The sequence below is a fragment of the Hemitrygon akajei genome, chromosome 11 (assembly GCF_048418815.1).
Source record: "Hemitrygon akajei chromosome 11, sHemAka1.3, whole genome shotgun sequence".
In the NCBI taxonomy this organism is placed as follows: domain Eukaryota; kingdom Metazoa; phylum Chordata; class Chondrichthyes; order Myliobatiformes; family Dasyatidae; genus Hemitrygon; species Hemitrygon akajei.
This window is the reverse complement of record NC_133134.1, coordinates 160,861,414-160,880,563: the sequence shown is the minus strand read 5'-3', so window position 1 is coordinate 160,880,563 and position 19,150 is coordinate 160,861,414. Positions and strand designations below refer to the sequence as shown.

General features: G+C 42.2%; 1 protein-coding gene across 2 annotated transcripts in view; it reads right to left on the bottom strand.

The window, feature by feature from the left end:
- Window positions 1-17,581, bottom strand: part of hm13 (histocompatibility (minor) 13) — a 102,306-nt gene extending 84,725 nt beyond the window's left edge. For both annotated transcript variants that reach the window (XM_073062094.1, XM_073062095.1), the window contains exon 1: window positions 17,317-17,581. In XM_073062094.1, coding sequence (XP_072918195.1) covers window positions 17,317-17,517 — 201 coding nt within the window. In that variant the 5' untranslated portion in view covers window positions 17,518-17,581. The remainder of the gene's footprint in view (window positions 1-17,316) is intronic.
- Window positions 17,582-19,150: the final 1,569 nt, after the last annotated feature.

Here is a 19,150-nt window from a genome sequence, read left to right as displayed (position 1 = left end):
TCCTGCCTCCTCCCACTGACCTTTGCTACCCTTACAAATCAAGAAGCTATCAACCTCCACTTTGAATATACTCAATTACTTGGCCTCCATAGCCTCTGATGACAATCAATTTCAAAGATTCACCTTCTCTGGCTACAGCAATTCTATCAAAAACTCAAGCAGGACCAAGATTCTTTTACCAACACCAAATAAATGTTGCAAAACTCTTACTTCTTAACTCTTTGTTATGACAATATAAATTAGCTTTAAGTGATGTTGCTCATTATACTTGCCTCTTACTACAAAGTAAACCAAAACAGTATAATTAGAAACAACTGCTCATGACAATTCTCCAAGTAATTCAAGAAGACAAAACCCAGGTACTACCCTTGCCACCACTAAGAGGCAGTGCCTCACAAAGGTGGCATCCATTAATTAGGACCCTCTCAATCCAGGATATGCCCACTCCTCATTACAACCATCTGAAAGGAGATGTAGCAGCTTCTCAACAATTCAGAAACAGCTTCTTTCCTCTCTGCCATCAGATTTCTGAACTGTCCACTAAAGGTACCTCATTATTTCCACATTTTTATTTCTGATTTACAGTAATTATATCTTTGCACTGTACTGCAGCTACAGCACAAGAAATTCCACATCATCCAAGTCAAGACATAATAAATTTGATCTGTCATCTGCATCTGAAACTGCACAAGTGTATTAATTGTACTTCAGGCACACCAGGCCTATTTTCAAGAAAAATACACTCCAAATGTTAAGGATTAAAAGGAAAGCTGAAACTTTCAGCCAAATTCCACTCATAAGTTCCAACACATTCTTGCTTTTGCGAGTGTTCAAGTAAAGGAACATTTCAGTAAACTGAAGCCTTGTACATAAAGCTCAGATTTCTTGCCTTCTGATAAATGCCAAAATGTATTTTCTGCTTTAGTAAAAATTATGAAAATAATTGGATTGAAAAATGGGCAAGGTAGTCAGTAACAGAGGATGATGGTAGAGTATTGCTCCTGTGATTGAAAGCCTGTGACCACCAATATACCAGAGGGACTGGTGCTGAGTCCTGAGCTGTATTATACACATATTGTATACACTAATGACTCAAGTAAAATTACAAAAAGTTTGTAAATAGCAGAACTTGATGTTGCTGCTTTTGATGACAGGGTTGTCTTAGGGTACAGAATATTAACCAGGTGGCAAGTTTAGCAAAATGGTGGCAGATCAAATTTAATCCTGCCAAGTGGCATGATGCATTTTGGGGAGAGGGAGACAAAGGGTAGAACAAATACCATAAACGGTAGGAACTGAAGAAGCATTGAAGAAGAGGGATCTTGGTAGATAGGAAGTAAAAATAGCAAATAGGATGCTTATGTTTATTAGCTCAGCATGAAATAATAACAGTGATTTCCTAGTACAAGTTTATAAAATAACAATTAGGCCTCTGCTAAGATATTGCATGCATTGCTGACAGCCATAGTATAAGAAAGGATGTGATTGCACTGGAGAGGGTGCAGAGAAGATTCACTAAGATGTTGCCTATAATGGAAAAATTCAATTATAGGGTGTGATAGTAGAGGTCCATTTATCTTGAAGCAGAGGAGGTTAACTAAGGACACGTATACACAGTGAGGAGGCAGAGATAGCAAGTAACTTTTCACATGACAGATGTATGCCCTCTGGCCTTGGGTACATCTATGGTATGGAGTACGAGTTTGGAACGAATCCAAGGAAGAACTGCTTTGAACCAAAAGTCTGGAACACTGCCTGAAATTGTTGTGGAGGTAGGTTCTCTTACAGTTAAGAAAGAGCTGTATGAACATTGAATTATAACATTATAGGCTACAGGCCAAGTGCTAGTAAATGGGATTCAAGGATGAAAAGGAAAGCACTTTAAAATTATGCCCCGCTCATATATGCCATTTCCGCTCTAGGGGAGAAAAACAGTCTCTGGCTAGCCACTCAATCTACGCTCATCACTTTCTAAGGGTACTTGGTCAGCAGAAGCAAGATGGGCACTTGGTTAGTATAAAGGAGAATGACTACAGGTTCTGTTTCTGTACTGTTGTGGTCGCCACCCCCGTCGATCACAATCGACGGGTTGATCTTTGAGACTTTCCCAGTAGATCCCAAAAAAAAAAACACAAATATTGTTGAAAGATTGTTTCCGGGTTGCGGGGTTTTAGTTCCGTTCTTTCTGCCCAGTGCGCATGCATGTAGCTGCCCCGGACTACACAGTGTAATTCAGTGGTCCCCAACCACTGGGCCGCAAGGAAACCATATGAGTCAGCTGCACCTTTCCTCATTCCCTGTTACGCCCACTGTTGAACTTGAACGCACGCGAACTTAGACATCACCCGCCTAAACGCAGTGATACCCTCGTGTCAGGGATCACTGGTTGGTCTCACGCAGCCGGCGGGAAGTGCCGTTGCTACTGGCCTGGAGCGCAGACAGGTGGGTGTCCCCTCTAAACCTGCTTAGCACACCGAATGTTCGTGGTGAACCTGGTGCTAAAATATTCGCAGACAACCTAATTCAGGCTCAGCGTTCCGTAAGTATCAGAGCAGCTACCTCGCTGCGATCTACTGAAACAAACTTTTGTCAGCCGATAGATCCTACCGGGGGGTGGGCATGCGTCCTGGCGTACCATTGCACTCCTCACTCCGGACTGCGACTGCCGCGACCCCAGCACGGGGACCTCCAACCCTGACCTTGTCCTCTCACACCACCCATGACCAGCCACACCTGGCCAAGGCGGCTGGCAGTGGGCGGGCGGGAGGCTGAAGTTCGGGCCTGGAGGGGAGGCTGTCTAATGAGGCAATGAAGCACTCAAAACTTTCAGTACCCTGAGTCCGAGCACCCTGCACTTAAAGACAAACCCACTGAGATTTTTCAGCGGAAAAAACGTAGGCAGTGCGGGACAGAAGTTAAGCGCCGAGAGCCACGAAAATTAAATTGTGGAATAGACTGGACATGAGGAACCTGCTTCGAGTATCGCTATATTCCGGTCGTGTTTAACAACCACCACCACCCCCCCCCACCCCCTGTCGGCCAGTCCGTAAGAATATTGTCAAAATTAAACTGGTCCACGGTGCAAAAAAGGGCGGATACCCCTGGTGTTTATACATTATTTCTGCTTCCAGGTTGCAGGGTTTTACTTCTGGTCTTTTCTGCCCCGGTGCGCATGCGTGTAACTAATCGATCTGGGGTTGATCTTGCCTTTCACTAAGGCCGAGGTAGGGGATCTTGGGCTTAAAAAGGTTGGTGACCACTACTGTACTGTACAACTAAATGAACCTTTTCCTTCTTCCTCAAAATATTTACCCAGCATAAAGAGTCTGATAAAACCTGCCAGATACTCTATTTGCACTGCAAAGTCACATTGTTCCATGTCATACAATTCAAACGGAATACAAGTTTTATGTAAAATTACTTTGAAAATGGACACCACGTGTTAGGACCTTGCCATTACTTACTTTTTAGTAAGAAGTGCAGTGAGCAATTTCAAGGTGCTATCACATCAATCAGTTCTAGTGTGGAATTTCACTGTGCAAACAAGATACATGGGGCCAGCAAAAATATTCCTAAGCTGCAAAAAGAAAACAGAGGGGTAAGGAAATTGTCACGAGGAGCTCAAGACTACCTAAAAAAAAAAAATTGCTGTTAGTTTACTGCATTTCATGCACAAGGAATACCCAGATCCCTGTGAATACTGACATTAAAAAATAAAAAACTAAAAATATTTTTTCATGGGGAATAATGGCATAGTAGCAAATCTAGTACAGCTGCTGCTTCACAGGCTTGAATGTGGACCAGAGTTCAGTCCAGGCTTTGGTATTGTCCATGTGGTGTTTGCACACTCGCCCTGTAAAAGCATCCTCTCCCCCCCCGCCCCACGCATCCCACAGCTGTGAGGGTTTGTAGGTTAACTAGCCGTGACTTGTCCCCAACAGATAGACAAGTGGTAGAATCAAGAGGGAGCTGAGAATGAAAAAATAAAAATTCGGATTAACGCAAGTGGGTAGTTGAAAGTCAACAAAGATTGAGCGGACAAGAGGGACTGTTGCCATGCCATCTGGCCCCATGACCTAACATAATACGTCACCTGTCTAAACCTAGAAGAACATAGAACAGTACAGCCACAATCAATCTAACCCTTCCCTCCGACATAGCCTCCGTTTTTCTATCAACCATTCGCTTTTCTTTAAAAAAAAGTTTCTTAAATGCTCTTAAAATATCTGCCTCTACCACCACCCCAGGGCAGGGCATTCCAAGGGCCCACCACTTTGTTCAGAGAGACTTGCACATACTTTCCTCCTTATATCAGCCATCGTCACCCTGGGAAAAAGTTTCTAGCTATCTGCTCAATCTGTGATTATTACTTTGTAATCAAATGCTCCTGCTTTTTGCACAACTGTGAACTCAAAATACCTGCTCAAGCAATGTTTATCCACAAGACATCATAGCAGAATTAGGCAACTCAACACATTAAATCTGCTCCACCATTCCATCATGGCTGATTATCACATCCTACCTTCTCTGCATAACCTTTTACACCTTTGCTAATCAAGAATCCTATAAATGATGATTTGGCCTCTATTGTCATCTGTGGCAGTGAATTCCACAGATTCATCACCCTCTGGCGAAAGATATTCCTCATCTTTCTTCTAAATGAATGTCCTTTTATTCTGAGGCTATGCACTCTACCACTATAGGAAACATTCTCTCCACATCTACTCTATCCAGGCCTTTCAATATTTAAGAGGTTTTAATGAGATCCTCCCCTCATACTTCTAAACTCCAGCAAATACTGGTCCAGAGACATTAAACATTCCTCATATGTTAATACTCTCCTCATCTAGTATTCTTATGAAGAAAGCTACAGGGCCATTAAAAATATGATCATGGAACCTGGGCTATCAGAAGAAGGGAATGCTTCATTATTGGAAGAATGGTATACCCAGGTATCAATTAGGTTATCGGGTGAATGCAATAGATTCTAGAGTAGGCGCTACAATAAGAGCAAGATTCAAGCTGAGCTTCCCATCAATAACAAAAATCATTCACAAGCAGCTCAGAAGCCTCAGCCTTCACCCTACCTGTGTAGCTGGATCCTGTACTTCCTGTCAGATCACCGGCAGGTGATAAGAGTGAACTTCCTCACCTCTGCCCATCTGACCCTCAACACAGTTGCCCCTCAGGGCTGTATACTAAACCTCTTCTTTACTCTCTGTATACCCATGATTATGTCATCATCTACAGCTCCAATCTGCTAATTACATTTGCTAACGACACTACAGTGATTGGCCTAATCTCAAATAATAATGAGGCAGCCCACAGAGAAGTCATCACCCTGACATGGTGGTGTCAAGAAAGCAACCTCTCCTTCAACGTCACAAACACAAAGGAGCTGGATGTAACGACATGCAAGAGAGTGGTGAGGCCAGCCCAGCGCATCTGTAGATGTGAACTTCCCACAATTCTGGATATTTACACAGACAGGTGTGTAAAAAGGGCCCGAAGGATCACTGGAGACCCGAGTAACCCCAACCACAAACCATTCCAGCTGCTACCATCTGGGAAACGATACCACAGCATAAAAGCCAGGACCAACAGGCTCCGGGACAACTTCTTTCACCAGGCCATCAGACTGATTAATTCATGGTGACACAACTGTACTTCTATGTTATACTGACTATCCTGTTGTACATAATATTTATCATAAACTACTACAGATTGTGCATTGCACATTTAGACAGAGACATAATGCAAAGATTTTTACTCAGGTGTACGAAGGATGGAAATTAAGTCAATTCAATTTAAATAAAACGTTAAGGCCATACTATTATTTGTGGAACTGTGCTGCATGCATTATGCTTGTCAACTTAACCTATATCATTGACTACATTTGAGAACCGTTTGGTATTAAATGCTTTGGAATGCTACCAAAGAATGACATAAATCCCAAATATTTCCTGATAACTCCTTCCTGCTCTACCCTCCAGGTGGATTACTTTCAAAGAAGACTAACAGAGCCAGGAAGATAGACAATCAGGACCAGACATTAGAAACTCCATGTTGAAAACAGACACAAAATGCTGGAGAAACTCAGCAGGTCAGGCAGCATCGATGGAAATAAATAAATAGTCATCGTTTCAGGGTGAGACCCTTCTTCACAACTGGGGGGGGGGGGGTGAAGAAGAGCCATAATAAGCTGATGGGAAGCAGTACAAGCTAGAGGGTGATAGGTGAAACAGAACCTTCCTGATGAAGGGTCTCAGCCCAAAACACTGACTGCTTATTCCCCTCCATGGATGCTGACCAACTTGGTGAGCTACAATTGTATAACAGGCATATGGTGTGCTTTCCTTCATCGGTTGGAACATTCAGTATGAAAATGGCAAATCATGTTGCTGCTGTATAAAATATTGTTTGGGCCACATTTGGAGTATTGTGTACAGTGTACAGTTCTGGTTACAATACTACCTGGAGGCTTGGAAAGTTTCACCAGGGTATTACCTGGATTGGCTAGGAGAAGTTGGACAAACTCAGCTTGTTTTCTCTGGAGCAGAGGCTGAAAGGCAATCTAATAAAAAAGCACCCAAAAATATAAGGCACGGAGAGGGTAGGCTGTTAGAAACTTTTACTGCAGAATGGAAATGTCAAATACTAAATGGAGCAGCTTGAAAATGAGAAAGGGAAAGTTTACAAGAGATGAGAGGCAAGTTTATTTTTTCCACCAGAGTTAAATATTTGATAAACACTGCTGGGGTGGGGTGGGGGGGGGGGGGGGAGGTTTAAGCAAATATGCAAGTAGCATTTAACAGGCACTTAGACAAATAAGATTACTTTAGATCGGGGTTCCAAGTCTTTACGTCATAGACCCCTACCAGTGACCAAGGGGTCTGTGGACCCTAGATCGAGAACCTGTTTTAAATCAACATCATGGTCAGCACAAACATGGTAGGCCAAATGCACTGAATATCTTTTCCATAGGCAGGTTAGAAGTGAACAGAAACTCCTTCTGAGAGTATTGTTTTCTTTTTCTTGCTGGACAGCAGTATTGTTCAGCAGGAACAGTTAGGTTGAGCACTTATTTAAATGGATGATTAATCTAAGATCCATTCGCTCATCTGCTTCAGTGGATAGGCCAACAATATCTTAGACATGGGCCTTTAATTGTGCACAATGAGTGCCTAAAAAATTCACCCTCTTGTAAGTATTCATGTTTTATTGTTTTACACTGAACTACAACGGATTCAATTGCTTCTTTTGGCACTAATCAATAGAAAAACAAAATCTTTTGTGTCAAAGTGAAAACAGATCTCTACAAAGTGATCCAAATTAATTACAAGTATAAAACACAAAATAATTGACTGCACAAGTATTCACAACCCCCACTTTAATATGACATACCAAATCATCACTGCTGCAGCCAATTGGTTTTAGAAGTCACATAATTAGTTAAATGGAGATTGTTTTTGGAGATCTGTGCACAGTCAAGGTGTTTCAATTTATTGTAGTAATGCATACCTGTATCTGGAGTCAACTGCTGGGAGTCAGTATCCTGGTAAAAACTACACCATGAAGACAAAAGAACACTCTAAGCAACTCAACAAAAAGGTTATCAAAAAGCACAACTCATGAGATGGATACAAGAAGATTTCCAAGTCACTGAATATCCTTTGGAGTATAATCATCAGGAAATGGAAAGAACATGGTACAGTTGTAAATCTGCCTAGAGCAGGCCATCTGCAAAAACTGAATGACCATGCAGAGGGACTAGTGAGGGAGGCTACCAAGAGACCTGTAACAACTCGACAAGCTTCAGTGGCTGAGATGGGAAAGACTGCGCATAGAACAACTATTACTCGGGTACTCCACCAGTCGTAGCTTTATGGGAGTGTGGCAAACAGAAAGACACTGTTGAAATAAGAAAACTCACATGAAAATCTCAGCTAGAGTTTGCCAGAAAGCATGTGGGAGACTTTGAAGTCAGCTGGAAGAAAGTTCAATGGTCTGATGAAACCAAAATTAAGCTTTTTGGCCATCAGCCAAACACTGCACATCAGCATCACAATATCCCTACCATAAAGCCTGAAGCATGGTTGCGGCTGCATCACGTTGTGGGGATGTTTCACTGCAACAGGCCCAGGAAGGCTTGTGAAGATAGAGGGAAAACCACAGAGAAATCCTGGAAGAAAACCTGATGCAATCTGCAAGAGAACTGCAACTAGGGAGAAGATTTGTTTTCCAACAAAACAATGATCCCAAGCATGAAGTCAAAGCTACACAGGAATGGCTTAAAACAATAAAGTTGATATCCTGGAGTGGCCAAGTCACAATCCAGACCTTAGTCCAATTGAGAACATGTGGCTGGACTTGAACAGGGCTGTTCACTCACGATCCCCATTTAATCTGACAAAACCTGTGCAGTTCTGTAAAGAAGAATGGGGAAAAAAATTGCAGTCCAGATGTGCAAAGCTGATAAAGACCTATCAAATACTACCTGAAGGGGGTGAATACTTATGCAATCAATTATTGTTTTAAATTTGTAATTAATTTAGATTGCTTTGTAGAAATCTGTTTTCAATTTGACATTAAAGAATTTTCTATTTTTGAGGGCCAAAAAAGCCAAATTAAATCCACAGTGATTCAGTGTTGTAAAACAATAAAACATGAAAGCTTCCAAGGGGGTGAATTTCATAGGGACTGCATAGACAAAACAAGATGGAATGCTCTTGGTTCTGGTGAGAAGGACACAGAGGCTGAATGGTTTCACATTTGTCCTGTCAATTAGCTGCAATACAGCAAGAAATTTATTTCAAATGAAGTGCAAGACTTCCTTGAGAGTATAAGACTGTTAGAACTATGACAGCTTTGCACCATTCTAGTTTCCACTGGGCTTGAGTTTGTAACAAATCTAATGGTTTGAATCAGAGCTTGCATGCAATCTTGTGGCAGATGCAAAATGACAACAATCTCAAATCTGAGACTGATTCTCCAGTCCCTTCCAGTTGACAGAGACTGAAAGCAAAAACTCTGAGTTCATTAAGTGTCCTAGTTTATGATAGACATTATATTTGAAATGATACAGCAAAAATTATGCCCACTGTGCCTCTTGATGCAAAGAATCTCAAACTAACTTGGGGAGCATCTTGGGGACCAGTAGATCCTCAAGGTTCCACATATCCATAAAACATAGGAGCAGAATTAGGCCATTCAGCCCAATGAGTCTGCTCCACCATTCAATCATGGCTGGTCCTAGACCCCACACTCCTGCCTTCGCCAAATCCAATGATGCCCTGACCAATCAGCAAACAATCAACTTCTGCCTTAAGGATATGCACAGGCTTGACAGGGTTATACCTTGTCTGTGCCAGGGTATTCCAAAAATTTACTACTCTCCGACTACAATAAATCCTCCTTACCTCTGTCCTAAAGGATCACCCCTCAATTTTGAGGCTGTGCCCTCTTGTTCTAGATACCCCCACAATAGCAAACATCCTCTCCAGATCCACTCTATATAGTCCTTTCCATATTCGGTAGGTTTCAATGAGATCCCCATGCATTCTTCTAAATTCCAGTGAGTACAGTCCCAAAGCTGCCAAATGCTCCTCATATCTTAACCCCTTCATTTCCAGAATCATCCTCCTGAACCTCCTCTGGATTCTCTCCTTTGAGATATGGAGCTCAAAACTGTTGACAATACTCCAAGTGCAGCCTGACTAGTGTCTTATAAAGGCTCAGCATTATCTCCTTGCATTTATATTCTATTCCCCTTAATCAACACTGGCACACCTCAGGGGTGTGAGCTTAGCCCACTGCTTTACTCTTTATATACACATGACTGTGTGGCTAGGCATAGCACAAATACCACCCATAAATTTGCTGACGATACCATGGTAGAATCTCAGGTGGTGACACGAGGGCGTACAGGAGTGAGATATGTCAACTAGTGGAATGGTGCCACAGCAACAACCTGGCACTCAATATCAGTAAGATGAAAGAGCTGATTGTAGACTTCAGGAAAGGTAAGACAAAGAAACACATACCAATCCTCGTAGAGGGATCAGAAATGGAGAGAGTGAGCAGTTTCAAGTTCCTGGGTGTTAAGATCTCTGAGGATCTAACCTGGTCCCAACATATCAATGCAGTTATAAAGAAAGCAAGACAGCAGCTATACTTTATTAGGAGTTTGAAGAGATTTGGTATGTCAACAATAACACCCAGAAAGATGTTACACCTTCTATAGTTGTACCGTGGAGAGCATTCTGACAGGCTGCATCACTGTCTGGTATGGGGGGGGGGGGGGAGGGCAGCTACTGCACAGGACTGAAAGAAGTTGCAGAGGGTTGCAAATCTAGTCAGCTCCATCTTGGGCACTAGCCTATAAGGTATCCAGGACATCAGGGAGCGTGTCTCAGAAAGGCAGCGTCCATTATTAAAGACCTCCAGTACCCAGACATGCCCTTTTCTCATTGTTACCATCAAGTAGGAGGTACAGAAGCCTGAAGGCACACACTCAGCAATTCAGGAACAGCTTCTTCCCTCTGCCATCCGATTCCTAAATGGACATTGAACCCTTGGACACTAACTCACTTTTTTAAAAAAAAACATACAGCATTTCTGTTTTTTGCACTTTTTTAAACTCTATTCAATATATGTATACTGTAATTGATTTATTAATATTTTATTTAGTTTTTTTTCTCCTTTATATCAATGTAATGCATTGATCTTGGAAATAAAGGTTGTTAGATATATCCAAGTTCTTCTCCACCCTTTCATAAACCCAGCATGGATAGTATCTTCTCCAGAAGCTTTATCTTTTCTGTGAATTATAATCCTTTTGGGAAATATAACAATGGATAAATTCAAAGTTCAAAATACATTCATCATCGAAGTTTACAACCCTGAGAACCATCCCACCGCAGGAGACCACGAAACAAACACCATGGAACCCATTGAAAGAAAACATTAAACAACCCAATGTGTAAAAAAAATGCAAACAGCAAAAAGTGAGCAAATAACATGCAAAATATTAAACATCAAACACAGAGTCTCCAAAAACAGTCATGGAGTGACAGCCACCGAGTCAGTTTACTTCAGCTGAGGGTCGATGACTACAGGTCTCAGGTGCAGAACCAGTTTCACGCCAAAGCAACTCAAGCAAATCGTGCAGATACTAAAAAAAAAGTAACCAGAAACACATGGAACGTGAACCAGAGTCCTCTAAAAGCAAGTTCGCGGAGCGTGTTCAGCAATGAGAATTTTAAACATCAAAATGCTGATTCTCCCGATAGAGTCCCACAGCCACAAGCTGCACTGCTGAGGGAACTGAACTCAAGGATCCTGCACCTTCCTCGAGAAGCAGAGACACTTATCAAAAGTAGGTAAATGGCACTAAACACCGGCTCACCTTCTATTCTTTTCCTCAAGTTCAACCTCGCAATGTTTTAAATCAGCGAGGAGTAATGAAGCCTACCACGGGTTCAGGTTCTGCCACTAGGATCTCAACTTAATCAAATTCCCCAAGAGATAGCAAAAGCACCAGATTGCTCATTCGGTCCAAAAGTACATCAAAATGGAAATTACAGACAGCAATCACAGTTCAGAAGTATATTTAAAAGAAATCTGCAGGATGTCACTAGTCGCATTTGTCACTGGTGCCATCTTGTTCCAAATGCAGCAACTCCAAATATAAAACCACAGCTTCCATCCACAAGGAAAAATATTCAGAACACAAGTACCTGTTGACCATGCTCTCCCCTTATCTCATATACAGAAGGTGGTTTAAAAAATGAAATTAAAAATTTCACCATTAGTCATTAAAAATTACTGTTGTTATTTCAGTTAAGTAACTCTAATGGAGAAAAAGCAAAATGTGATACCCAGACTGCCACAACCTTGGTTAAAACAGTGCCAATCCAGAGATATGAGCTGGCAACCTTGGAAGCATAGACAAGATACAGTGATGCAGCTAGTACAGATAACTTCCTTGTTATGCAAGGGCTCACTTCCTGGGAACTGTCTCTGAAAGTGAGAAATGTGCATTTTCTATAGTAACACAAATCGTACAGCAAGTACCTGTAGTACCCTCAATTAAACTAATGAAATATACAACATACTGTGCATATGTAGTCATTAATGGAAAGATGTAATGGAAGAATTTGCAAAGAGTCAGATTTCCCCCAAATTCAGGTTATTCATAACCTGGGGAGCCCCTGAAAAACTGCTGCCTTGACCTCTAGCGCCATCTGTGTGAAGTTTGCATGTACATTTCCTTCAGTTGTTCCAACTTCTTGCCCATCCCACTGATATACTGGTGATTGTAGATTGTCCAGCATGTCAGTGAGTAGTGCCTTCTTAGAGCAGTTGACGGGATTGAGGGAAGAATAGTAGTGGATGCTTGATGGCCGTCTCAAACTCAGAGGGTGTTTTTCCATTTGGTATAATTCTATGGTTCACATCTCTGTAAAACGCTGTCTCATTTAACAGTAGGAATTGAGATCATAGAGTTGCATCACATTACAAAGTAATTCAATTTCCCTTCTGTACATAGAATATAGTACTGTGCATATGTGAAAAAATTCTGTAAAGCGAAGATGCTTTCAAAAATAATGAAATTATTAAATATCAAAAAATTACAATAAACAGTAAAAATTTAAAAACCAAATCAAATATTTAATTTTGCTTTTAAAACTGCAATAATTCACTTAGGTACACTATTGCGCAGTTTTATAAGAAAATCAGCTGGTAGGTTGTTCCAAGCATCTTGGAGAATTTGCCACAGTTCTTCTGCAGACTTTGGCCATCTCACTTGCTTCTGCCTCTCCAGGTAATCCCAGACAGCCTGGATGATGTTGGGATCAGGGCCCTGTGGAGGCCATACCATCTGTTGCAGAACTCCTTTTCCTTTGTTTCTTAGAAGTGCCGGAGGACTGAAGAATGGCAAATGCAGTTCCCTCGTTTAAAAAAAGGTAATAGGGAGAAACCTGGGAACTATAGACCAGAGAGTCTTATGTTGGTGGTCTGCAAACTACTGGAAAGGATTCTTAAGGATAGGATCTACAAGCATATAGAGAAGTACAGTCTACTCATGGATAGTCAATGTGGCTTTGTGAAGGGAAGATCATGCCTCGTGAGCCTGATTGAGTGTTTTGAAGTAACAAAAGAAATTGATGAGAGTAGGGCAGTGGATGTGGTCTACATGGACTTTAGCAAGGCATTTGACAATGTCCCTCACAAGAGACTCATCCAGAAAGTCATGAGGCATGGGATAAGTGGAACCTTGACTGTTTGGATAAAAAACTGGCTTAAAGGAAGAAAGCAGAGGGTAGTTGTGGAAGAAAAGCATTCTGCCAGGAGGTCAGTGACTAGTGCAGTGCCGCAGGGATCTGTCCTGGGACCCCTGCTATTTGTGATTTTTATAAATGACCTGGACGTAAAGGCAGAAGGATGGGTGAGTAAGTTTGCGGATGACACAAAGATTGGAGGAGTTGTGGATAGAGCTGCAGGTTGTCGAAGGTTACAAGAGGATACAGACAGGCTGCAGAGTTGGGCAGAAAAATGGCAGATGGAGTTCAATCCGGATAAGTATGAGGTGATGCATTTTGGAAGGACAAACCAGAAGACTGAGTACAGGATTAATGGTCAGTTACTTAAGAGTGTGGATGAACAAAGGGACATTGGGGTTCAAATCCATACATCCCTCAAGGTCACTGCGCAGGTTGATAGGGTAGTTAAGAAGGCCTATGGGTTGCTAGGCTTCATTAACAGGGGGATTGAGTTCAAGAGTAGAGAGGTCATGTTGCAACTCTACAAATCTCTGGTGAGACCACACTTAAGAGTATTGTGTTCAATTCTGGTCATCTTATTATAGAAAGGATGTGGAAGCTATGGAGCGGGTGCAGAGGAGATTTACCAGGATGTTGCCTGGTTTGGAGAACAAGTCATATGAAGCAAGGTTAGCAGAGCTGGGACTTTTCTCTTTGGAGCATAGAAGCATGAGAGGGGACTTGATAGCAGTCTACAAGATTATGAGAGGCATAGATAGTGTGGATAGTCAGTACCTGTTTCCCAAGGCACCAATAGCAAACACCAGAGGGCATATGTATAAAATTAAGGGAGCGAAGTTTAGGGGAGACATCAGGGGTAAGTTTTTTTTTTATTACACAGAGGGTTGCGAGTACCTGGAATGACTTGCCAGGGATGGTGGTGGAGGCTAAAACATTAGGGGTATTTAAGAGCCTCTTGGACAGGCACATGGATGAAAGAAAAATAGAGGGTTAAGGGGTAGTGTGGGTTTAGTACTTTTCTTTAGGATTATATGGGTCAGCAGAACATGGAGGGCTGAAGGGCCTGTACTGTGCTGTAATGTTCTATGGTTCACTGAAGATAGTTCTTTATGACCTTGACCGTGTGTTTGGGATCATTGTCCTGCTGCAGAATGAAGTTGGGACCGATCTGATGCCTCCCTTATAGTATTGCATGATGGATGAGAACCTGGTTGTAATTCTCAGCATTGAGGGTTCCATTAATTCTGACCAAGTCACCAATTCCACTTGCCCCAAACCTGCAGGGATCTACACCGTGCTTCACTGTCGGCTGCAGACACTCATCCATGTAGCATGCTCCAGCCCCTCTACAGACAAACTGGCTCCTGTTTTGAAAGAAAAAATTCAAATTTTGACTTAAGATTCCAAAGCACTTGCTGCCATTGTTCAGCAACCCACTGTTTTTTTTTGTGTGTGTGTAGATGAGTCTCTCAGCTTCGTTTCCACTTCAGAGGATTGGCTTTTTGGCAGCAACTCTTCCATGAAGACAGTTTCTGACAAGCTTTCTCCGGACTGTAGAGGGGTGCACCTGGGTTCAAGTGGTTTCTGTGAGTTCAGAGCTGACAGCAGTGCTGAATGAGTTCTGATTTATAAAGGATGTAAGTTTGATGTATTTCTTGTCTTCTGCACTGTTTCCATGGATAACCATTAAGATTCTGGTCCACAACCTTGCCCATTTATTTGCGCTTCTTCAGAAAAGCTTAAACAGCACATGTTGAAACTGCTTGCTGTTTGCTGTGAAATTTCTGCATGGAAGAGAACTTGCTGATGTAGGATGACTACCTTGTGTCTTACTGCTAGGCTCACTCTTGCCATGATGTTAAGAATTGATGATTTGAAGGTTAAACTGTCAAAACTGCTACACCTTCACCTTTTAGTTTGGTTGTCCTTCACCCAGTTTGATTCATAAGGAGCAGAATTAGGCCATTTAGCCCATCGAGTTTGCTCTGCCATTTAATCATGTCTGATCCATTTCCCTCTCAGCCCCAATCTCCTGCCTTCTCCCCATTTCCCTTCATGCCCTGACTGATCAAAAATCCATCAACCTCGGCCTTAAATATACCCAATGACTCGGCCCCCACAGCCGCCTGTGGCAAATTATTCCACAGATTCACCACCCTTTGGCTAAAAAAAAAAATCCTCAGCTCCCTTCTCAATGGACATTCTGTGTCCTCTGGTCTTAAGACTCCCCAACACAGGAAACATCCTCCACACATCCACTCTGTCAAGGCCTTTCAACATAGGTTTCAATGAGATCCCTCTTTATTCTTCTGAATTCCAGTGAGTACTGGCCCAGAGCCATTAAACACTCCTCATATTTCAAGACTTTCAATCCCAGAATAATTTTCATGAACTTCCTTTGAACCCACTCTAATGTCAGCACATCCTTTCTAAGATAAGGGGCTCAAAACTGCCTACAATACTCCAAGTGAGGCCTCACCAGTGCCTTATAATGGCTCAACATTACATCCTTGATTTCCCTTCCTTCTACATGCATTTCTGCTATAGTTAATTAGTGTAGTTCATTCAACTCATTAAGTCACTGATCATTAGCACCCTGTTATCATTTTTCATCACGCACTGGGCTGTAAACCTACAAAGCAATCAAGTTTTTAATTTGAAAAGTGATCTTAATTACTTAATATGCTACTCTCTAAAAAACACTTCTCTGTAAAATTTATGGAAATCTAAAATTTTCTTTCTCTTTTCCAGACACACTAATGCAGAAGGCAAAAAATAAACATCCAAATCAAAATTTATATTTAAAAAATCTAGCAGCACCAAGACTTTTGCACAGCTCTGTACACTCAAGCCCCAGAGCAGTTTGGTCAATAGCTCGAAATTTATTGCACGCCTTACTGTCAAAACAATTACAAGAGTTCATGAATACAGACAGCATATTGCAAACCTTTTCAAAGATAATTCCTAACCTCAACAAAAACATTCCAAAAAATGAAACTAATCTGGTACCACTCTCATCAGGCCACATTATCACATTAACAATCATCCAACATTGAAATATAAATGTTCATACACAAGTTACAATAACCATAACAAAAATATAAGTGAAAGAGAACATGTCATCTAAAAATACCCACCCAATAAAGCTATTCTGCCTATCAATGTGTCCAGGCCTGTTTCTGAAGAACAAAGCAATCCTGCCATCAGCCATCTCTTTACCTCCACTGATGCTGCCCCACACACAAGAGTTCCTCCAGAATTCAGTGTTTTGTTCCAAGTTAATCCAAACCTCGTTATTATTCTCTACGTACAATTCTGCTGTATTCATCCAATTTCAGAGCATTATCAAATCTATACTTATCACCGTCTCTACTGCAAATTGTAACTGCACACTTCTTACAAAAATGCTCACGTTCACATCAATTCCAATTCTGTTAATAACATGTCACATTAAGTTCGTAGCCACTTGAACTTTTGGATAAAATTTAATGCATCCAAAACCCCGCTGCCAAATTTCCTCTTCGCTACAACCATTCCACAGAAGGCAACCACAGCTTTTTCATCTTAACCACACAGTCATAACCTCCCGTACATCTTTTCCATACTTCCTTAGAACATTCAGGTCCTGCAAGATAAAATAAAAGGGATTTGAAGACCTGGGTATGAAGTAGTTCTTTCTAAAGATACGTCTGAACTTCCTGTGTTACCATCCCTGAAGCTTTGCTAATCCGTTCTGCCAATAGAAAGAAAGGGAAACAGAGACAAATGGAGACCGAAAAAAAAAGACGTAAAGAAGCAGAGAAAATTAAGTACTGCCAGCTGGGGCAAACTTCCCCCATCTACGCTTCACCCTGACATTATTTCAAAGTGATAGTTTACAAATATAAACGAACGTGGGGTGGGTGTGTGTGTTTGGTGGGGGGGTGGGGGGTGTGAAACAGTGTTCTGCTCGACCGACCACACACTCTCCCTACTGGTGTGTCCGCTCCCCCGGTAACCGAGCCCACCATCCCTACCCTCCCCACCTTACCTTGGCCTTAGCACAATTCACCGATCGCAGGGCCCCGAAGAAGATTGGCAGCAGCGCCATGACCACAAGGCTCCCGTAGGCGACGGCCGTCCCCTCGGGGGTCGCCACGAACTTGGCGGTGGCGTTGGCAGCCGCCTCGGTGTCGTTGAGAGTGACATTGACAGCGCTGTCGTTCATTACGGGGACCTCAACTCCAGCCATGTTAACCACCCTCACAACAGCCTGAAAGGCCACGTTTCCTTAACACCCCGGCAGCGGACGTGACACCACACAGAAGAGAGTGGACCGGAAGTTGCAACACCACCATAGCAACCAGTCCCCAGCGCTTAGCAACCGCCCAAGCTTCATTTTGCCAGGGAATCACTATCTCCAACAAGACTGAGGTAAACCAACTCCCTAATAATCAATGGTGTTACAATGGCTGTGTCTGTTTTTAAGGTACCTCTATTATAAGCTGTCTGGTTATAGTTATTAACTTTTAATGCACACTTGACCAATGAGGTTTAGAATCAGGCTTATTATCACTGACATATATCTTATACTCCTTCCCCTCCTCCCACCCTTCTGCCCCCTCCTTTCACTGTCCCGATGAAGAGCCTCAGCCCAAAACATCGACCATGAACATTGAGATCATCTACAAAGAATGTTGTCACAGGAAAGCAGCATCCATCATCAAGGACCCCCAACATCCTTACCATGCTCTTTTCTTCTTGGTGCTGTTGGGGAAGGAAGTACTAGAGCCTCAGGTTGCACATCACCAGGTTCAGGAACAGTTATTAACTGCTCCACCATCAGACTCCTGAACCAGCATGGATAACTTCATTCAGTTCAACAATGAAATGATTGACCATAAGATATAGGAGCAGAATTATGCCATTGGGGTCATCGAGTAGCTCTGCCATTTCACCATGGCTGATCCATTTGCACATCACCAGGTTCAGGAACAGTTATTAACTGCTCCACCATCAGACTCCTGAACCAGCATGGATAACTTCATTCAGTTCAACAATGAAATGATTGACCATAAGATATAGGAGCAGAATTATGCCATTGGGGTCATCGAGTAGCTCTGCCATTTCACCATGGCTGATCCATTTTTTCTCTCTGCACCTATCTCCTACCTCCTCCCCACCTCGTGCCCCTGTATCCCTTCATGGCCTGACTAATCAAGAATCTATCAACCTCTGCCTTATATATAGATACGGGCTTGGACTCCACAGCTGCCTGTCACAATGAATCCCACAGATTCACCATTCTCTAGCTAAAGTAATTCCTCCTCATCTCCGTTCTAAAAGGACAGCCTTCTATTCTGAGGCTGTGTCCACTGGTCTTTAGACACTCCTACCATAGGAAACATCCTCTCCACAACCAGTCTATTAAGGCCTTTCAGCATTTGATAGGTTTCAATGAGATCACTCCTCATTCTTCTGAATTCCAGTGAATTCAGGCCCAGAGCCATCAAATGGTCGTCATGCGATAAGCCATTTAATCCTGAAATCATTTTCATGAACCTCCTTTGGACCCTCTCCAGTCTCAGCACACCAACCTGATTTTCCCAATCTATCTGCATGTTGAAATCCCCCTTGACTATTTTAACATTGCCCATTTTCCATGCATTTTCTATCTCCCATTGTAATTTGTAGACAACAAACTTACTACTGTTTGGGTGTCTGTATACAACTCCCATCATGGTCTTTTTATCCTTGCAGTTCCTTAGCTCTATCCACAATGATTCAACACCTACTGAACTTATGTCACTTCTTCCTAATGATTTAATTTCATTTTTTGCTAAGAGAGCCACACCACCCCCTCTACTTTCCTCCCTATCTTTTTA